The 16,541-nt window shown below is 45.8% G+C and overlaps 1 protein-coding gene across 6 annotated transcripts in view; it reads right to left on the bottom strand.

Annotated features, from left to right (window-relative positions):
- The window catches only part of CTNND2 (catenin delta 2), a 3,465,616-nt gene that overhangs the window by 3,280,949 nt on the left and 168,126 nt on the right, over window positions 1-16,541 (bottom strand). For 5 of the 6 annotated variants that reach the window (XM_073587627.1, XM_073587626.1, XM_073587628.1 and 2 more), the window contains exon 2: window positions 9,029-9,155. The exons of the other annotated variant lie outside the window; for it this stretch is intronic. In XM_073587627.1, the coding sequence (XP_073443728.1) occupies window positions 9,029-9,145 (117 nt within the window). In that variant the 5' untranslated portion in view covers window positions 9,146-9,155. The remainder of the gene's footprint in view (window positions 1-9,028; window positions 9,156-16,541) is intronic. 6 annotated transcript variants of the gene reach the window in all.

Genomic DNA, 16,541 nt, shown 5'->3' with positions numbered 1-16,541 from the left:
ATCCTGCTCCATCATGGTATGCTTCTAAGACTATTGATGCATCACGCTTCAGGACTACCACCTGCCAGATCAGTTCGTGGGTGCACGAGTTGATTTTCCTATGATACAGCTTACTTCCATAGATGAATGTGACACCCCAGAGTCTAGTTGTCACAATGACATTGCCTCCCTCTAAGAGGTGAAGTCATGCTTGGAGGTAGAAGGGGGACCCCCATGCCAGGTAACTTAGATTAAATCACAATTCCTGCTGCAGGTCAGAAAAGGGAGTTGCCTTATAAATTCTGGCCAGCAGATGGGGTTGGTGAGTAAGCTAGAAATGAGCTGAGGGAGTTGTCATGGAAACGAGAGCAGCTGTGAGCTGTGAGGAAATGACAAGACAGTTAAGCCTGAGGTAAAAAGATCTGTCTGGAAGATCCAGTCAGTTGGGAATGAAGAGTTGAACTGTGAGGAGGGGAAGGATGATAGGAGAGACCAGAGGCTCCGGGGAAAACTAACACTGCGTGTAGCAGACCCCAGAGCGAAGCGCTAATAGAGAGAAAGGGACGCTAGAGTCCTGGGTGGCAGGAGCTGTATGTCCTGACCGCCGAATCTGGAAGTACAGGGGACTGCAAGTTCCTGAATGACAATGAACACGTGAGGGCACGACAGCAGATCAGGAGCCCGGGGCTGATGGTGAAAAGGATGTTACCCGTGGAATAGGCTCACGCTGATAGCCATACAGTTTAGAGAAACCATCACGCAATAGAGGTTCGCAGTTTAGTTACAAACAGCAGAGACCCATACACAAAGCGCAGAGGGAAGGTCCCAAACCCCCACCTGACAGGGTGGATCCCCTGATTGCCTCTAGGCGAGCCTGACTCAATCCATCACCTGTATGTGGTACTCCGGATTGCAACCACTTGCAAGTAAAAGGTAAAGAAACTGGCGTCACGAACAGGATTTAGCGAGCCTAGCAAAGTTGGGTACAAGGAGCCTGGCAAAGCTGGGTACTGTGCGCCATAGACTTTATTAAATTGAGTGCTAGAGACTTTAATGTGCTTTCAAATAACCGCCATAACTGTGTCATACAGTGCGTGCGAGCAGAGAGGGACGTGCCATTGTGGGCGGAGCCAGAAATAAAGCATGACGTGAAGCACTGCCAGCGCTCTGACGTTAGTGAGCAAGTGAAAAAGCAGGAAGAAAAATGCTCAACGCGGGTGAAGATTCAGCGGTGGACGCAGTCTCCATAATGCCACTATCAATGCCATATATACCAGGAGCGGCCTGGTTTCCACAGTACTCAGGGGAGTTGCACACCCTGAGTGATTTTAAGGAAAGACTATGTGGTTTGTTCAAAGTGTACCTCCTGTCTGAGAGCCAAAAAGTCAGTATCCTCATTGACCAGTTAACTGGTGCGGCTCAGAGGGAAGTAAAGTCCTGGCCGGACACTAATAAAATAACTGTCAAACAAATCTTAGCCAGACTGAAAGACACTTTTGATACCCGTGCTGCAACAGAGATAAAAATGAGATACTTTGGGTGCAAACAGAGAGTGCAGGACAGTATACGGGACTATGCCCTTAATCTTCAGGAGGCACTACGGGCCGTAAAGCAGGTTGACCCTGAGAGCGTGCAAGATGAAGATAGATTACGAACGGAGCAGTTTATAGAGGGACTCCAGTCAAACAATCAAAGGACACAGCTGCGCATACTGGCCCTACAAAATCCTGAATTTGACTTTGCACACTTTAAAGATAGAGCCATATGGGTGCTACGTTAACCAAACCCTAGCAGCACAGAGCCCTCTAAGCATCCAGCAATTACATCCCCCCGTTGAAGTCGACGGGCCCAGTACCGAGTACCCCAAGGCCCCGTGGGGCTCTCCATGAACAGCTTCCCTCTCTCCTTCCACAACTGCTGTGTTTCCTGTGGGCCATCTGGACCAGGGTGTGAGTCAGCTTGTGTCAGCAACTCCTTTACTAGGCGAACTGCTGGGTCAGTATCTTGCATCTCTGCCCAATCATGGTGGGGCAATGGGTTCAACATGGCCTCCCGTACGATGTATCAGGTTCCTGACAGCGCCGGCATGCAGCCTCCGCTGAGCAGTGACTCACCTGTACTGTAGGGGCCTCTGGGGACCAGGATAGCCAGAAAGTATAGGTGCACAGAACCTGAGTGATGAAGTTTAGCAAGCCGGCACGGGACCTACGGTCATGTGACTGCAAGGGGGCGGGGCTTAGCGTCCTGCTTTCAGAGAAGACAGAAAACTCAGAGTCGGGCAAAACGGAGGTCATTCACAGTACGGAGAGCAAGGTACAGGAGGGGTAAACAGACAGGAGGTCAGACAAAGCCAAAGGTCATACACAAGAGGGCGACGCGGTACCAAGGGGATGAGCAGAGAGAAGTCGGGCCAAAGCGAAACCCCGTCCTGGATCATGACACAATGTAGCACTTGTTCCTCACTCCTTGGGAGCGCTGGGCTGCAATTGCACAGTGGAAGGCTGGTAACTCGATTTCTTCGAGTTCTTCTGGGTCTCCCCCCATCTAGTAAGTTGGGCATCCTGGACAGTGCATCAGCATTAGCGTTCTTATGTCCCGCTCGTACTTGATGGTAAACTCGTAGTTGGATTGTCGGACCATCCATCACTGCTCCAGTGCACCTAGCTTTGTGGTTTCAAGGTGGGTTAATCGATTATTGTCCGTGTAGATGGTAAATTTTGCTGAAGCCAGATAGCGCTTGAAGCACTCCCTTTCTGCCCAGACGATGGCAAGGAATTCCAGTTTAAAGGAACTGTAGTTTTCAGGGTTCCTTTCAGTGGGACGAACCTTCCTACAGGCGTAGGAGATCACTCTCTCTCTTCCGTTCTGCACTTGTGACAGCACGGCTCCTAATCCCATGTTGCTGGCGTCTGTATAAGTACAAATGGTTGGTCATAGTCAGGATAGGCCAGGATTTCGTATCCAGTGAGAGCCAGTTTCAACCATGTAAAGGATCCTTCTAGCTCATTGTTCCACTCGAACTGAAGATTCTTATTCTTGGCTTTCTTGGATTGTCCCACTAAGCAGGTCTTGCAGAGGTGTGGCTATCTGGTGAAGCCCTTGATGAATCTCGCGTAGTAGCCTACCAGACCAAGAAACTGCTGTACTTCCTGAATATTGCTGGGTCTTTTCCAGTCTCTGATGATGGTGACTTTGTCAGGATCTGGTGCCACGCCTTCCGCACTTACCATGTGGCCTAGGTACTACACCTTGGGCTTCAAAAGGTGGCGTTTGGACGACTTTACTTTCAGGCCAAAGTTGGACAGGGCTTCGAACACCTTGGCCAGGTGCTTCAAGTGGTCTACATAGGTTTTGGAGAAAACGATGATGTCATCCAGGCACAGCAGATCGGTTTCAAAGTTTCTGTGTCCTAGGAAGCATTCCATTAACCGTTGAAACGTCTCCGGTGCACTGCTGAGTCCGAATGGCATGTAGTTAAATTCACAAAAGCCCACCGGTGTTTTAAACAGTGTTTTCTCTTTGTCTGCCTCTGCCAATATCCACTGGTGAGATCGAAAGTAGAATAATAGTTAGCTGTTCTCAGTGCAGCTAGTGATTCCTCAATTCTAGGCAATGGGTAGGTGTCCTTATGTGTAATGCTGTTAATCCGCCTGTAGTCTACACACATTTTCATGGTACCATCCTTCTTTTTGACGAGGACTAATTGAGCTGCCCAGGGGCTACAACTATCTCTGATCATCCCAGCCTCCTTCATCTGACATACCCTTGGCACATTGATAATGTGCTGGAGGCACAGGCCAGTACCTCTCTTTAATGGGTGGATGATATCCAGTGGGGATATGGTGTTGAACCCCTTTTGCCTGCCCAAAGTCTAGAGGATGTTTGCTGAAGACTCGCTCATACTTTCTAGCCACTCTGTAAGCCACATGCTTTTGGTGTGCAGGAGTGGAGTCAGTGCCTACGTGTAGTTGCTGGCAACAATTTTCCAGCTGCACCTCTGAGCCATTGTTCTCCACCTGATCAGACAGAAGCAAGGGATCTGCTGCCTCTATTGCATTGTTACTGACAGTGAACAGCTTAGCAAGGGTGGCATACCGAGGCAAATGGACCTCTTTCTCTCCACAATTCAGTATGCGTGTTGGTCCTCTCCCCTTGCGGACATCAAGTACCCCTCTGGCTCTCACGATGGTAGGCCTACCCTCAGAGTACACTGGTTCTACCAGGGCCAGATAATCTTGACCCCTGAGGCCTATTGGTGCCCAACACCAAATTAACATTTCACTCCTTGGAGGTACTGCAATGGGGAATGGATCACTCTCTCTGACACTGCCGACTTCTCCGCCAGACAGCTCTATCTGTTGTCTCTGCATCAGTGCTTTGGGACCCCCTGCTGGCTGGAACTGGTGGTTTCGGCTACCTGCTGCAACAAAACAATTTCTGCAAGAGAATTTTCTAATACATTAGTGCCTAGAATGGGAAAAAGCATATACAGAATGGGAGGAATAGGGCTAAGCAACAGCACATGTGAAAAAGACTTGGGTATACTAATAGATCACAGACTGAATATGAGTCAACAGTGTGATGCAGCAGCAAAAAAGGCAAATGCAATTCTAGGATGTATTAACAGAAGCATACAGTCTAGATCACGTGAAGTCATTATTTCCCTCTACTCCTCTTTGGTCAGACCTCATCTGGAATATTGTGTCCAGTTTTGGGCACCACATTTTAAAAAAGACATCAACAAACTGGAGCAAGTTCAGAAAAGAGCGACCAGAATGGTGACCGGTCTGCAAACCCTGTCTTATGAGGAAAGGTTGCAGGATTTGGGTATGTTTAGCTTGCAGAAGAGAAGACTGAGAGGAGACTTAATAGCTGTCTACAAATATCTCAAGGGCTGTCACATTGTAGAAGGACCATCTTTATTCTCATTTGCACAAGGAAAGACTAGAAGCAATGGGATGAAACTGAATGGGAGGAGACACAGATTAGATATTAGAAAAAACTTTTTGACAGTTAGAGTGATCAATGAGTGGAACAGGCTGCCACGAGAAGTGGTGAGTTCACATTCAATGGAAGTCTTCAAACAGAGGCTGGACAGACATCTGACTGGGATGATTTAGCGAATCCTGCTTTGAGCAGGGGGTTGGACCAGATGGCCCAGGAGGTCCCTTCCAACTCTACGATTCTATGATTCTAGAGTAATCATTGGATTGCATTCCCGTTTATCAATATCAACAATAATCAAACCTTGCGACTGCAATTCTTTTCAGCCAATCTTAATGGTCACCTCCTTATACCCCATCTGAGGCAAGGGCTGACCATTGCTGGCATAGATGGCAAGGTGTTCATCTGGGCTGCGAGTAATGTCTGAATCAGCCCCGTATTGCTTAAAGAGGACATATGACATTGTTGTCACCTGGGAGCCGGTGTCCAGTAAGGCTTTCATTGGGAAGCCATCAATCACGACGGGCAGGACAGGCCATCCTCCCATGTACTTCTCTCACCAACTGTGGGGACCTGGACATCTTACTCCTGGGGGTTGGCCCTCTGCCCCAGGGGTTGCTTGTTTAAATTACAGAATCTTGCGATGAGTCCCACCTTGTTGCAGCGGCGACAGATGGGTTATCCATCCTGGTCGTAGCGGTCGTTTTCTCTCCCTCTGGTCGGTGGAATTCTCCTCTGTTGTCGCCACGGGACAACATCTGGACTGGAGGCCAGTTGGATCTTGTCCTTTGGGGACACTTGCATGGATTGCACAGTTTTCGTAAGTGAGGACATACTTTTGGTTAGTCCCTGGACCTGGAAACGTAGATCTGCAGAAGAGTCAATATCTTTGGTTGGCGTGTCATTCCCAACAGAGGTATGAGGAAAGTTTGCTGCGTCCTGCTGATATGTGATAGCTGGGTGCCTAGAGGGCGCTGTGCTGCTAGGCTATGGTTCATGCAGCACCCAGTTGGCCCTATCCTTGAAGTGTGCAACTACCAGGTCAGGATTTTGTAGTGCCATCATGCGCAGCTGTGTCCTTTGATTGTTAGATAGGAGTCCCTCTATGAACTGCTCCATTAGCAACTTATCTTCGTCTTGCATGCTGCCACTGTCAACCTGCTTTATGGCCCGGAGCGCCTCCTGTAGGTTAAGGGCATTGTCCCGTATACTGTCCTGCACCCTTTGTTTACACCCAAAGAATCTCATTTTTATTTCTGCTGCAGGGCGGGTATCAAAGGTGTCCTTCAGCCTTGTCAAGATTTGCTTGACAGTTGTTTTATCAGTGTCCGGCCATGACTTTACTTCCCTCTGGTCTGCCCAGTTAACTGGCCAATGAGGATGCTGACTTTTTGATTCTCAAAGAGGTGGTACACTTCAAGCAAGCTTCATAGTCTCTCCTTGAAATCGCTCAGAGTGTGTGACTCCCCTGAGTACTGCGGTAACCAGGCCTCTACTGGTATGTATGACATTGATAGTGGCATAATGGAAGCTGCAGCTGTGACCACCGCTGGATATGGCGGTCTTATGGGAGCTGTAGCTGCGAATGAATCTGTCTGTATTATGGGGGCTGCGGCTACAGTCGCCGCTGAGCCTGGCGGCACTATAGGGGTTGCAGCTGCGTCCGCCACTGAATCTCCATCCGGATCGAACATTTTCATCTCCCCCCGGTTAGTGAAACTCAGCCAGGCTCTGCGGGTCATTACCTTCGTGCGCGGCTGCTCCGCAGGCAGTCCGAATCGTACTCCTTCCGGTTTTCAGGTCTGGGCTTCCTGCTTCCTGCCGCTGGTCACAGAGCATGGCCCAAGCTTTACTTTGCGCCTTTCCTTTTTGGACCCGCCCATGATGACATGCCCCTTTCTTCCCGCGCGCTGTGCGACTCAACAATGGCAGCGATTCCACAAAGTTTCTGGCACACAGTACACGGCAATGCCGTGCTCGCAATCCTGTTTGTGACGCTAAAAATGGAGCACCCTGCCAGGGCCATGGGGGCACTCGGTATTGGGCTGATCCTTGGAGGGTACATCTCAGCAGCAGTGACCAGGTCCTTGGCCCTGGGGGTCCAATAAAAATGATGTAAAGGGAAATTAAAGTTTATAAAAAATATAGTTTGTAGTTCGTGACGCCACCTGTGGTATTCGGCAATAAAGATTGTTGTGAATTCTCTTGATCTGACTTCTGAGTCCGGGCTCCCTCTGGTGGTTACTGCGGGTAGTGGAGCTGGCGGGTTGACAGAACTCTGCCACCTGATGACGATGATTGGAAATCAGGGGCTACTGACTGGGAGGATATAAGTGAGCAGGCTTTCCTTAGTTGCTGCTGGTGATTGGTTTCTTCCTGTGCATTTGAGGTCTGCTGTCTCGTGCCTGATCCTGCATTTTTCAGCTAAGTTGTTCATTTGCTAATCCTTTGCATCTGATCTGGTTTTGCTTCTTTCTGCTTTGCTGTGAGGGTTCAGCGTGCTCCCTGCTGGGGTAGTGCTGGACCCCACTCCATATGTTACAGCTTGTGTCAGTTTGTTCAGTCCCCTGTTATATTAGTCTCTTTTGCTTTGCTGCCAGTTCACACCAGAATGCTGATATAGTGAAGGAGAGGTCGTTGAGACCTCAGTGTTTTTTGTACATCAGATGTGTTGGATTTTTTAGGGTTTTTGCATGATTGCAGACAGTGCCTTTCCTTTCCTATCCTATCTAGACAGTTTGGGCCCCATCATTTGCTCAGTCTATTTTCTGCCTGTGTTTGTGCCTCATCTTGTCTCACCGACAATATATGTTTGGGGGCTATCTATTTCTTTGGGGTTCTACTCCGGGTCAGTTTAGATTTCAACTTTCTTGTTTTAGGCTTAATTAGTTCTCCGGCTGTGCTGAGGTGTCTAGGGCATTGTAGGTACGCCCCATGGCTACTGCTTTTTGTGTTGTTAGGATTAGGGGTCTGCAATCTGCTAAGTTACCAACCTTTCTGGTTTCCTGGTGTCCTAGCCTATTCCTGCCATCCTCCTCGGTGACCTATTCATAACAAAAGATGTTAGCCGAAGCTGCTGAGGAGACCACTGGGGCCCGCACAGGTGGAGCTAGTCCCAGGGCTGTATAGTGTGATATATGAAGATGATGGTGATTGTAGTACAGAGCAGGTGTCGCAGCAAATGAAGGGGAGGACACAGCAAAGTGTCTTTTACTCACAGTTTGTGATATAGTCCAGGGCACTGATTACAGCTGGTATTGGAGATCCATTCAGCCTGGAGGAAGTTTGGGATCCATACAGCCAGTTGGGTTCAGAGTAGGCTTCCCTATTGTGCTGTAAACTAAGGTCCTTGCTGCCTAAAGCTGTGTTCAGTCCTCGGCTCTTTTCTGTTCCTTTGGTTCTTGTCTGAATAGCAGGCAGCTTGGGGCTGTTGCAGGTGTCACTACTTCACTGTGGCTCCTGCTCTGGTCTGTTGCTGCTGTGCCTTCAGGTGTTATGGTGGAGTCAGGGGACTTGCAATCCCCTGCCCTCTGGAATCAGCTGTCGGGCCTTCAGCACCCAAACAGCCACGGACTCTGGTGTCCAGTCTTTAGCATTTGACTCTGAGGTGACTCTCTAGCCTCCTCAGGTCCTTCATTCACATCCTCCCTCCTCTCTGTCTCCCTCAGAATGACTAAACTAACTCCACCCCCAGCCCAGAACTTCCTGGAAAGCTCCCCTGAAACTGGGTTTAGAACTCCCCCTTCTAGTCTGGAGTAAGAAAGTGTTGTATGCTGTTGCACCTGGCCAATGAATCCCTCCTTGCCTCCAGGCATGACATCACCCCCCACCCCGGGAGGGAGGCAATGCCACTGTGGCTACCGCACTCCTGGGGTGCCACACACCTGTAGATATATATGCAGTTTTGATGGCCAGTATTATTAGGAAAGAAGAGTAGCAGAACTGCTAGCAGAGGAGCCTGAGTCAGTATGGCTTAACCAATACAAGAGGTTTAATACTGATTTACATTGCTATGGCAGCATAATAATAATTACCCTTTATATATTGTTTTTGTTCTAATATTCATAACAAGAAAACATCATAATACAGATTATTAATATTTTACCTGTTCCTTAACAGATGCCAAAATAGCTGAAGTTGTTTCTGTCTCATTTGAAATGTTCATTTCTGGGCTTGATGAGCTAGTCTTATCTGAGCATGATGGTTGAGCTGGAACGGGCATTGCTTCTAAACTAAAATAAGAAAGGAAACATGAAACAACAGATACATGATGTAAATGTGAACTCATAAATTTCTCTGGATTACATACAAGTGGAATATAAACATATATTTGAAGCTAAACATTTCTTTTATAATCAAATATTTTTAGCAATAGAGGTGGGGGGGCTGCAGGGGGATAACAATGAAGGCAATCTGACTTTTTTTCTCTGGCCCTGAGGCTCCGGGGGCCCATGGACAGATTGCCCTCATGTGTGGTAGGCAGGCAAGAAGTGATCCCGGGAGCTCCGCTGCTTACAGCAGTAAATGTCAGTGGAGATGCAGGGATTCATCCTACATAGTAACATAGTAACATAGTAACATAGTTATTAAGGTTGAAGGGAGACTTTAAGTCCATCTAGTTCAACCCATATCCTATCCTAACTTGCCCTAACATGTTTCTTGTCCAGTGCTTTCTGTCTGGCACTGTCGCGCGGCTGCATAATGATAGCATTCAGTATGCGCCTGTGTCAGAGAGAAAGCTGCTGGCGACAATGATGCTGCAAGGGAAATGGCAAAGAGGTGAGTGGTGTGTTTGTTTTTTTTAACAATACATTGGAGGGTGATGGAGAGGGTAATGATGGGGTTGGTGGAGAGGGTAATGGATGAAGGTAATATAGTAACATAGTTTTTAAGGTTAAAGGAAGACTTTCAGACCATGTAGTTCAACCCATAGCCTAACATGTTGATCCAGAGGAAGGAAAAAAAAAACCATGTGGCAAACAGTAAGCTCCACATTGGGGTAAAAAATCCTTCCCGACTCCACATTCGGCAATCAGACTAGTTCTCTGGAACAACGACCTATCAAGGAAACTAGTGTATATAACCTGTAATATTATACTTTTCAAGAAAGGCATCCAGGCCCTAAAATTTTGGTAGTGAATCACTTATTACAACATCATACGGGAGAGAGTTTCATAGTCTCACTGCTCTTACAGTAAAGAATCCTCGTCTCGGATTATGATGAAACCTTCTTTCCTCCAGACGTAGAGAATGTCCCCTTATCCCCGCCACAGGTCAAAGAGTAAAAAGATCATTAGAATGGTCTTTGTACTGCCCCCTCATATATTTATACATTGTAATAAGATCACCCCTAAGCCTTCGTTTTTCCAAACTAAATAACCCCAAGTGTAATAACCGATCTTGGTATCACACTTCCGTCTTCTGGCGTCAATCGAAATCCGCTGTTTGCGGGAAAAAACGGTTCTGATGGATTTGCCTGGGGGATCCGTCTTTTTCTCCATAGACTTTTATTAGCGGCAGATTATGACAGATGGCCTTCCGTTACAAAAGAGAGAAAGGAATAGGCCACAAAAAGGGGATCACCTGAGGCAGGAAATAGCGTAAAATGAATCAAGTTTTTATTTAACGCAGAAAACAAGCACAAACATTTAAAAACATTAAAAATAGTCACACGTGACATGGCTACACCTATTAATAGGCTCATTATAGGGTCAACCACCTAAAGCAAAACCCCAATTTAATTTAATTTTAATTTTAATTTAATTTTAAAACCCCAATTTAATTTTTGTGTAATTTAGACAAAAACCCTACACCCACATAAATAGCATACCATGATATGATTAATAATAGTAACTATCAGATACGTACTGTGCCCATACAGGAGATAAGGAATCGTTAATATATATGTATATTACTTGCTCAGAAAAGTACAGTGCATATCTAATATTGATCGCTAGGAACAACTGCATAGCAAGGAACACTTAGAGTGCGATCCATATAAGCAAATAAATATAAACACAGAACCAAGAGCAGCTTACCCATATACAATACATAGGATTTAGAGAGTTCCAAGCCTGAATGACAAAAACAAAGGAATATCATTAGCAGAGTCCTGGAAAATGGACGCTGCACGTTATAAGTGAGCAATGTTGCAGAGCAGATGAGGGCACATAAGGATTAATAGTAAGGGCTAAGGCAGCCATCCATGAGTGATAACACGGAGTGACACTATCTGTAAATGAAACCCATGTGGAGAAAAGCCAAGTGTGATACTGACTGCTGAGCTGTGTATCTAATCCTCACCTGTGTGATAGTCTGCTGAGCCGTGTATCTAATCCTCTCCTGTGTGTTACTGTCTGCTGAGCCATGTATCTAATCCTATCCTGTGTGATACTGTCTGCTGAACCGTGTATCTAATCCTATCCCGTGTGATACTGCTCTCCTGAAATACTCTGTGCTGCTGTCACCCTGCTGGTTTTATGTGTGATCTACATTGGGTTATGGTTAGAGTTGAGCGATACCGTCCGATACTTCAAAGTATCGTATCGGATGGTATCGGCCGATCTTTAAAAAAAGTATCGGTATCGCCGATTCCGATACCGGAAGTCCCATTCAAGTCTATGGGACTATGGGCTGTGCAGGCTCCGGGGGGCTGTGCCGGCCTGCCGGGGGGCTGTGCCGGCCTGCCGGGGGGCTGTGCAGGCTCCGGGGGTCTGTGCAGGCATCGTCCGATGGGACTACAAGTCCCATCGGGCGATGCCTGCTACCATGACAGTGATTGACACATTAGCCAATGATGGGACAGTAGTAGTCCCATCATCCGGCTAATGTGTTAAATGTAAAAAAAAAAAAAAAAAAAAAAAATTACATGCTACATACATACAACATGCATACTACATACATGCTACATTCATACTACATAAATACTACATGCAACATACATACTACATATATACTACATGCATGCTACATACATACTGCATGCTACATACATACCACATATATACTACATACATACTACATGCATGCTACATGCATGCTACATGCTACATACATAACACATATATACTACATGCATGCTACATACATACTACATGCATGCTACATACATACTACATGCTACATACTACATATATACTACATGCTACATACTACATATATACTACATGCATGCTACATACATACTACATGCTACATACTACATATATACTACATGCATGCTACATACATACTACATGCTACATACATACTACATATATACTACATGCATGCTACATACATACTACATGCTACATACATACTACATATATACTACATACATACTACATACATACTACATGCTACATACATACTACATATATACTACATACATACTACATGCATGCTACATGCATGCTACATACATACCACATACATAACACATATATACTACATGCATGCTACATACATACTACATGCTACATACATACCATATACATACTACATGCATGCTACATACATACTACATGCATGCTACATACATACTACATGCTACATACATACTACATATATACTACATGCATGCTACATACATACTACATGCTACATACATACTACATATATACTACATGCATGCTACATACTACATGCTACATACATACTACATACATACTACATGCTACATACATACCACATACATACTACATACATACTGCATGCTACATGCATGCTACATACATACTACATGCTACATACATACCACATATATACTAGATACATACAATACATTCATACAATACATACATAGACATACAGTACATATAACATAGAGTAACATACTTACCAATACTTGTCACATTGTTCCCCGAAGCCATTGTCTTTTCCGGAATAAATATTAACATAACAAACCACAAAAATACTCACCCACGATCCGAAGCAGTCCACGAGTGTGTCCCACGACGATCTTGGGTAGAGAACTGCAGCATCAGCTGTTGCTGCCGTTCTCTACGGGCTGCAGGAATCCAATGACGGAAGGTAGGTATCCTTCCGCACTGTATTCCTCCGCCACTTAAAAAAAAAAAAAGTCCCTAGTCTCACTTTATGCCATTGCTGTGTGGGAATTTCCCACGCAGCAATGGCATAAAGTGAGACTAGGGACTTTTTTTTTTTTAAGTGGCGGAGGAATACAGTGCGGAAGGATACCTACCTTCCGTCATTGGATTCCTGCAGCCCGTAGAGAACGGCAGCAACAGCTGATGCTGCAGTTCTCTACCCAAGATCGTCGTGGGACACACTCGTGGACTGCTTCGGATCGTGGGTGAGTATTTTTGTGGTTTGTTATGTTAATATTTATTCCGGAAAAGACAATGGCTTCGGGGAACAATGTGACAAGTATTGGTAAGTATGTTACTCTATGTTATATGTACTGTATGTCTATGTATGTATTGTATGAATGTATTGTATGTATGTAGTATATATGTGGTATGTATGTAGCATGTAGTATGTATGTAGTATGTATGTAGCATGCATGTAGCATGCAGTATGTATGTAGTATGTATGTGGTATGTATGTAGCATGTAGTATGTATGTAGTATGTATGTAGCATGCATGTAGCATGTAGTATATATGTAGTATGTATGTGGTATGTATGTAGCATGTAGTATGTATGTAGTATGTATGTAGTATGTATGTAGCATGCATGTAGCATGTAGTATGTATGTAGCATGCATGTAGTATATATGTAGTATGTATGTAGCATGCATGTAGTATATATGTAGTATGTATGTAGCATGTATGTAGTATGTATGTAGCATGTATGTAGTATGTATGTAGTATGTATGTAGCATGCATGTAGCATGTAGTATGTATGTAGCATGCATGTAGTATATATGTAGTATGTATGTAGCGTGCATGTAGTATATATGTAGTATGTATGTAGCATGTATGTAGTATGTATGTGGTATGTATGTAGCATGTAGTATGTATGTAGCATGCATGTAGTATATATGTAGTATGTATGTAGCATGTAGTATGTATGTAGTATGTATGTGGTATGTATGTGGCATGTAGCATGCATGTAGTATGTATGTAGTATGTATGTAGTATGTATGTAGTATGTATGTAGCATGCAGTATGTATGTAGTATGTATGTAGTATGTATGTAGTATATATGTAGTATGTATGTAGTATATATGTAGTATGTATGTAGCATGTAGTATGTATGTAGCATGCATGTAGTATGTATGTAGTATTTTTTTATTTTTTTATTTATTTTTTTTTTAACATTTAACACATTAGCCGGATGATGGGACTACTACTGTCCCATCATTGGCTAATGTGTCAATCACTGTCATGGTAGCAGGCATCGCCCGATGGGACTTGTAGTCCCATCGGACGATGCTTGCACAGACCCCCGGACATCAGCACAGCCCCCCGGCAGGCCGGCACAGCCCCCCGGCAGGCCGGTACAGACCCCCACAGGGTGCACAGACCACCGGCAGGCCGGCACAGCCCCCCGGCAGGCCGGTACAGACCCCCACAGGGTGCACAGACCACCGGCAGGCCGGCACAGCCCCCCGGCAGGCCGGTACAGACCCCCACAGGGTGCACAGACCACCGGCAGGCCGGCACAGCCCCCCGGCAGGCCGGTACAGACCCCGGGCAGTCCACACAGCCCCCCGGCAGGCCGGCACAGCCCCCCGGCAGGCCGGCAGAGACCCCCGGAAGGCCCAAAATGACGGCGCATCATGATGCGCACACACCGCGCATCATGATGACGTCAGTCTGTCAATCAACTTTGAACTTCCGATTCCGATGCCGAATTCCGATATTGAAAAAATATCGGAAGTCGGTATCGGAATTCCGATACAGCAAGTATCGGCCGATACCCGATACTTGCGGTATCGGAATGCTCAACACTAGTTATGGTGTATGATCTATATGGCGGAATTATGTGTGATCTATATGGTGGAATTATGTGTGACATATATGTTGGAATTATGTGTGATCTATATGGCGGTATTATGTGTGAACTATATGGCGGTATTATGTGTGAAGTATATGGCGGTATTATGTGTGAAGTATATGGCAGTATTATGTGTGAAGTATATGGTGGTATTATGTGTGAAGTATATGGTGGTATTATGTGTGAACTATATGGCGGTATTATGTGTGAACTCTATGGCAGTATTATGTGTGAACTCTATGACAGTATTATCTGCAGAAAGAGGACCCATTCTAGGGTGGTTCTGGCTGAGCAACTGCACACAGGTCTGGGGTAATAGAGGGGGCAGCATCTCCTCCAATTAGATGCAGTCAGGGGTGGGCTGGTGAGGCAGCTGAAGAGAGGGGTCTCATTTTTATCGTTACTGTATGGCTCCATTTCCCCCCAGCCTGCTTCCCAGCGTCACCGCAGACTGCGCCTGTCGCCTCGCTTTCACATATCTCCAGGACAGGATGGAGAAGACAGGATCTGTGGAGGGGAATGGGGTCTTTGCATGCGAAGTCTGGATCAGTACAGGCCATCAATCAGCAGAAATGTTTCTTGGATTTGTCGAGCAGACAAGAAGACGGTCCATCCATGTGTATAAAACACAGCGCTCTATGTACAATCCATGGCTTCTCCCCGCACAGAACAGGGTGCCCCCCATGGACCAGCACACTGCTCTCCTGAAATACTCTGTGCTTCTGTCACCCTGCTCCCTCCACCATATATCTCCCTCTGTGACCCCCCATAGACCAGCACACTGCTCTCTTGAAATACTCTGTGCTGCTGTCACCCTGCTCCCAGAATCCTTGCTGCTTGCCATCCTCGGTGACTGTCTACTTGTCAGTAACTTTGCAGTCACCATCAAAATGGCTGCTCACTGTGTTCCTAAATGTCATCCTCTCTTTTCCCTTAGCAAACACCCAGAAGGGGAAGAGAGGAGTGACATCACACCTATGTCAGCAGACTCAGCCCATAATAACTGCTGTGCCATAATGTGAGATAGTTGTACACTAGTTTTTTGTGTCAAATTTCAGTAGCTGCTCCCGCTAATGTTAACAAGTGGAAATGCCAAACTTTTTAAAATTATTTTTCATATTTTACTAAATTAAAAACAAATCATATATTTTTTAAGAAAATATAAGCATTGATTCTTTACATTTTTTCAATTGCTGAAAAAAATTTTTTTGATGGCACCTTCCCTTTAATACATTAAAAGTTTTTGTTATGTATAAGAGTGATGTGCTTAGATAAACTATGCTTTAACCCCTTAATGTCTATGGACGTCCACAGTCCGTCATCGCAGGAGGTATCTTTCAGCACCATGGCGGACTCTACACGTCCTGCCTTTGAACTGTCACTATGTGTAAACACGCAGTTTCAGTTCAGTGCCGACAGCTGTCTATGACAGCTGAGAGGCACAGGAAGGGGGGCAGGGACCCTTGCACTTGGTCCCTGCACCCACAGCGCTGTGATTGGTTGGTCAATCTGACAGACCAATCACAGCAATGATCGGACAGGAGAGGCTGAAATTTGAGCCTATCAGTGTAGGAGCTCAGCGCTGCAGTGGCTGAGTGTCCTGCACTGACAGCTAGGAGCGGAGCCCCCACCACCACTGGCTGTTAACCCCCTCACTGCTGTGATCGAGCGTGAT

Source organism: Dendrobates tinctorius, unplaced genomic scaffold (assembly GCF_039654945.1).
Source record: "Dendrobates tinctorius isolate UK_male_01 unplaced genomic scaffold, ASM3965494v1 ptg000100l, whole genome shotgun sequence".
Classification (NCBI taxonomy): domain Eukaryota; kingdom Metazoa; phylum Chordata; class Amphibia; order Anura; family Dendrobatidae; genus Dendrobates; species Dendrobates tinctorius.
This window is presented reverse-complemented; position numbering and strand designations above follow the sequence as displayed.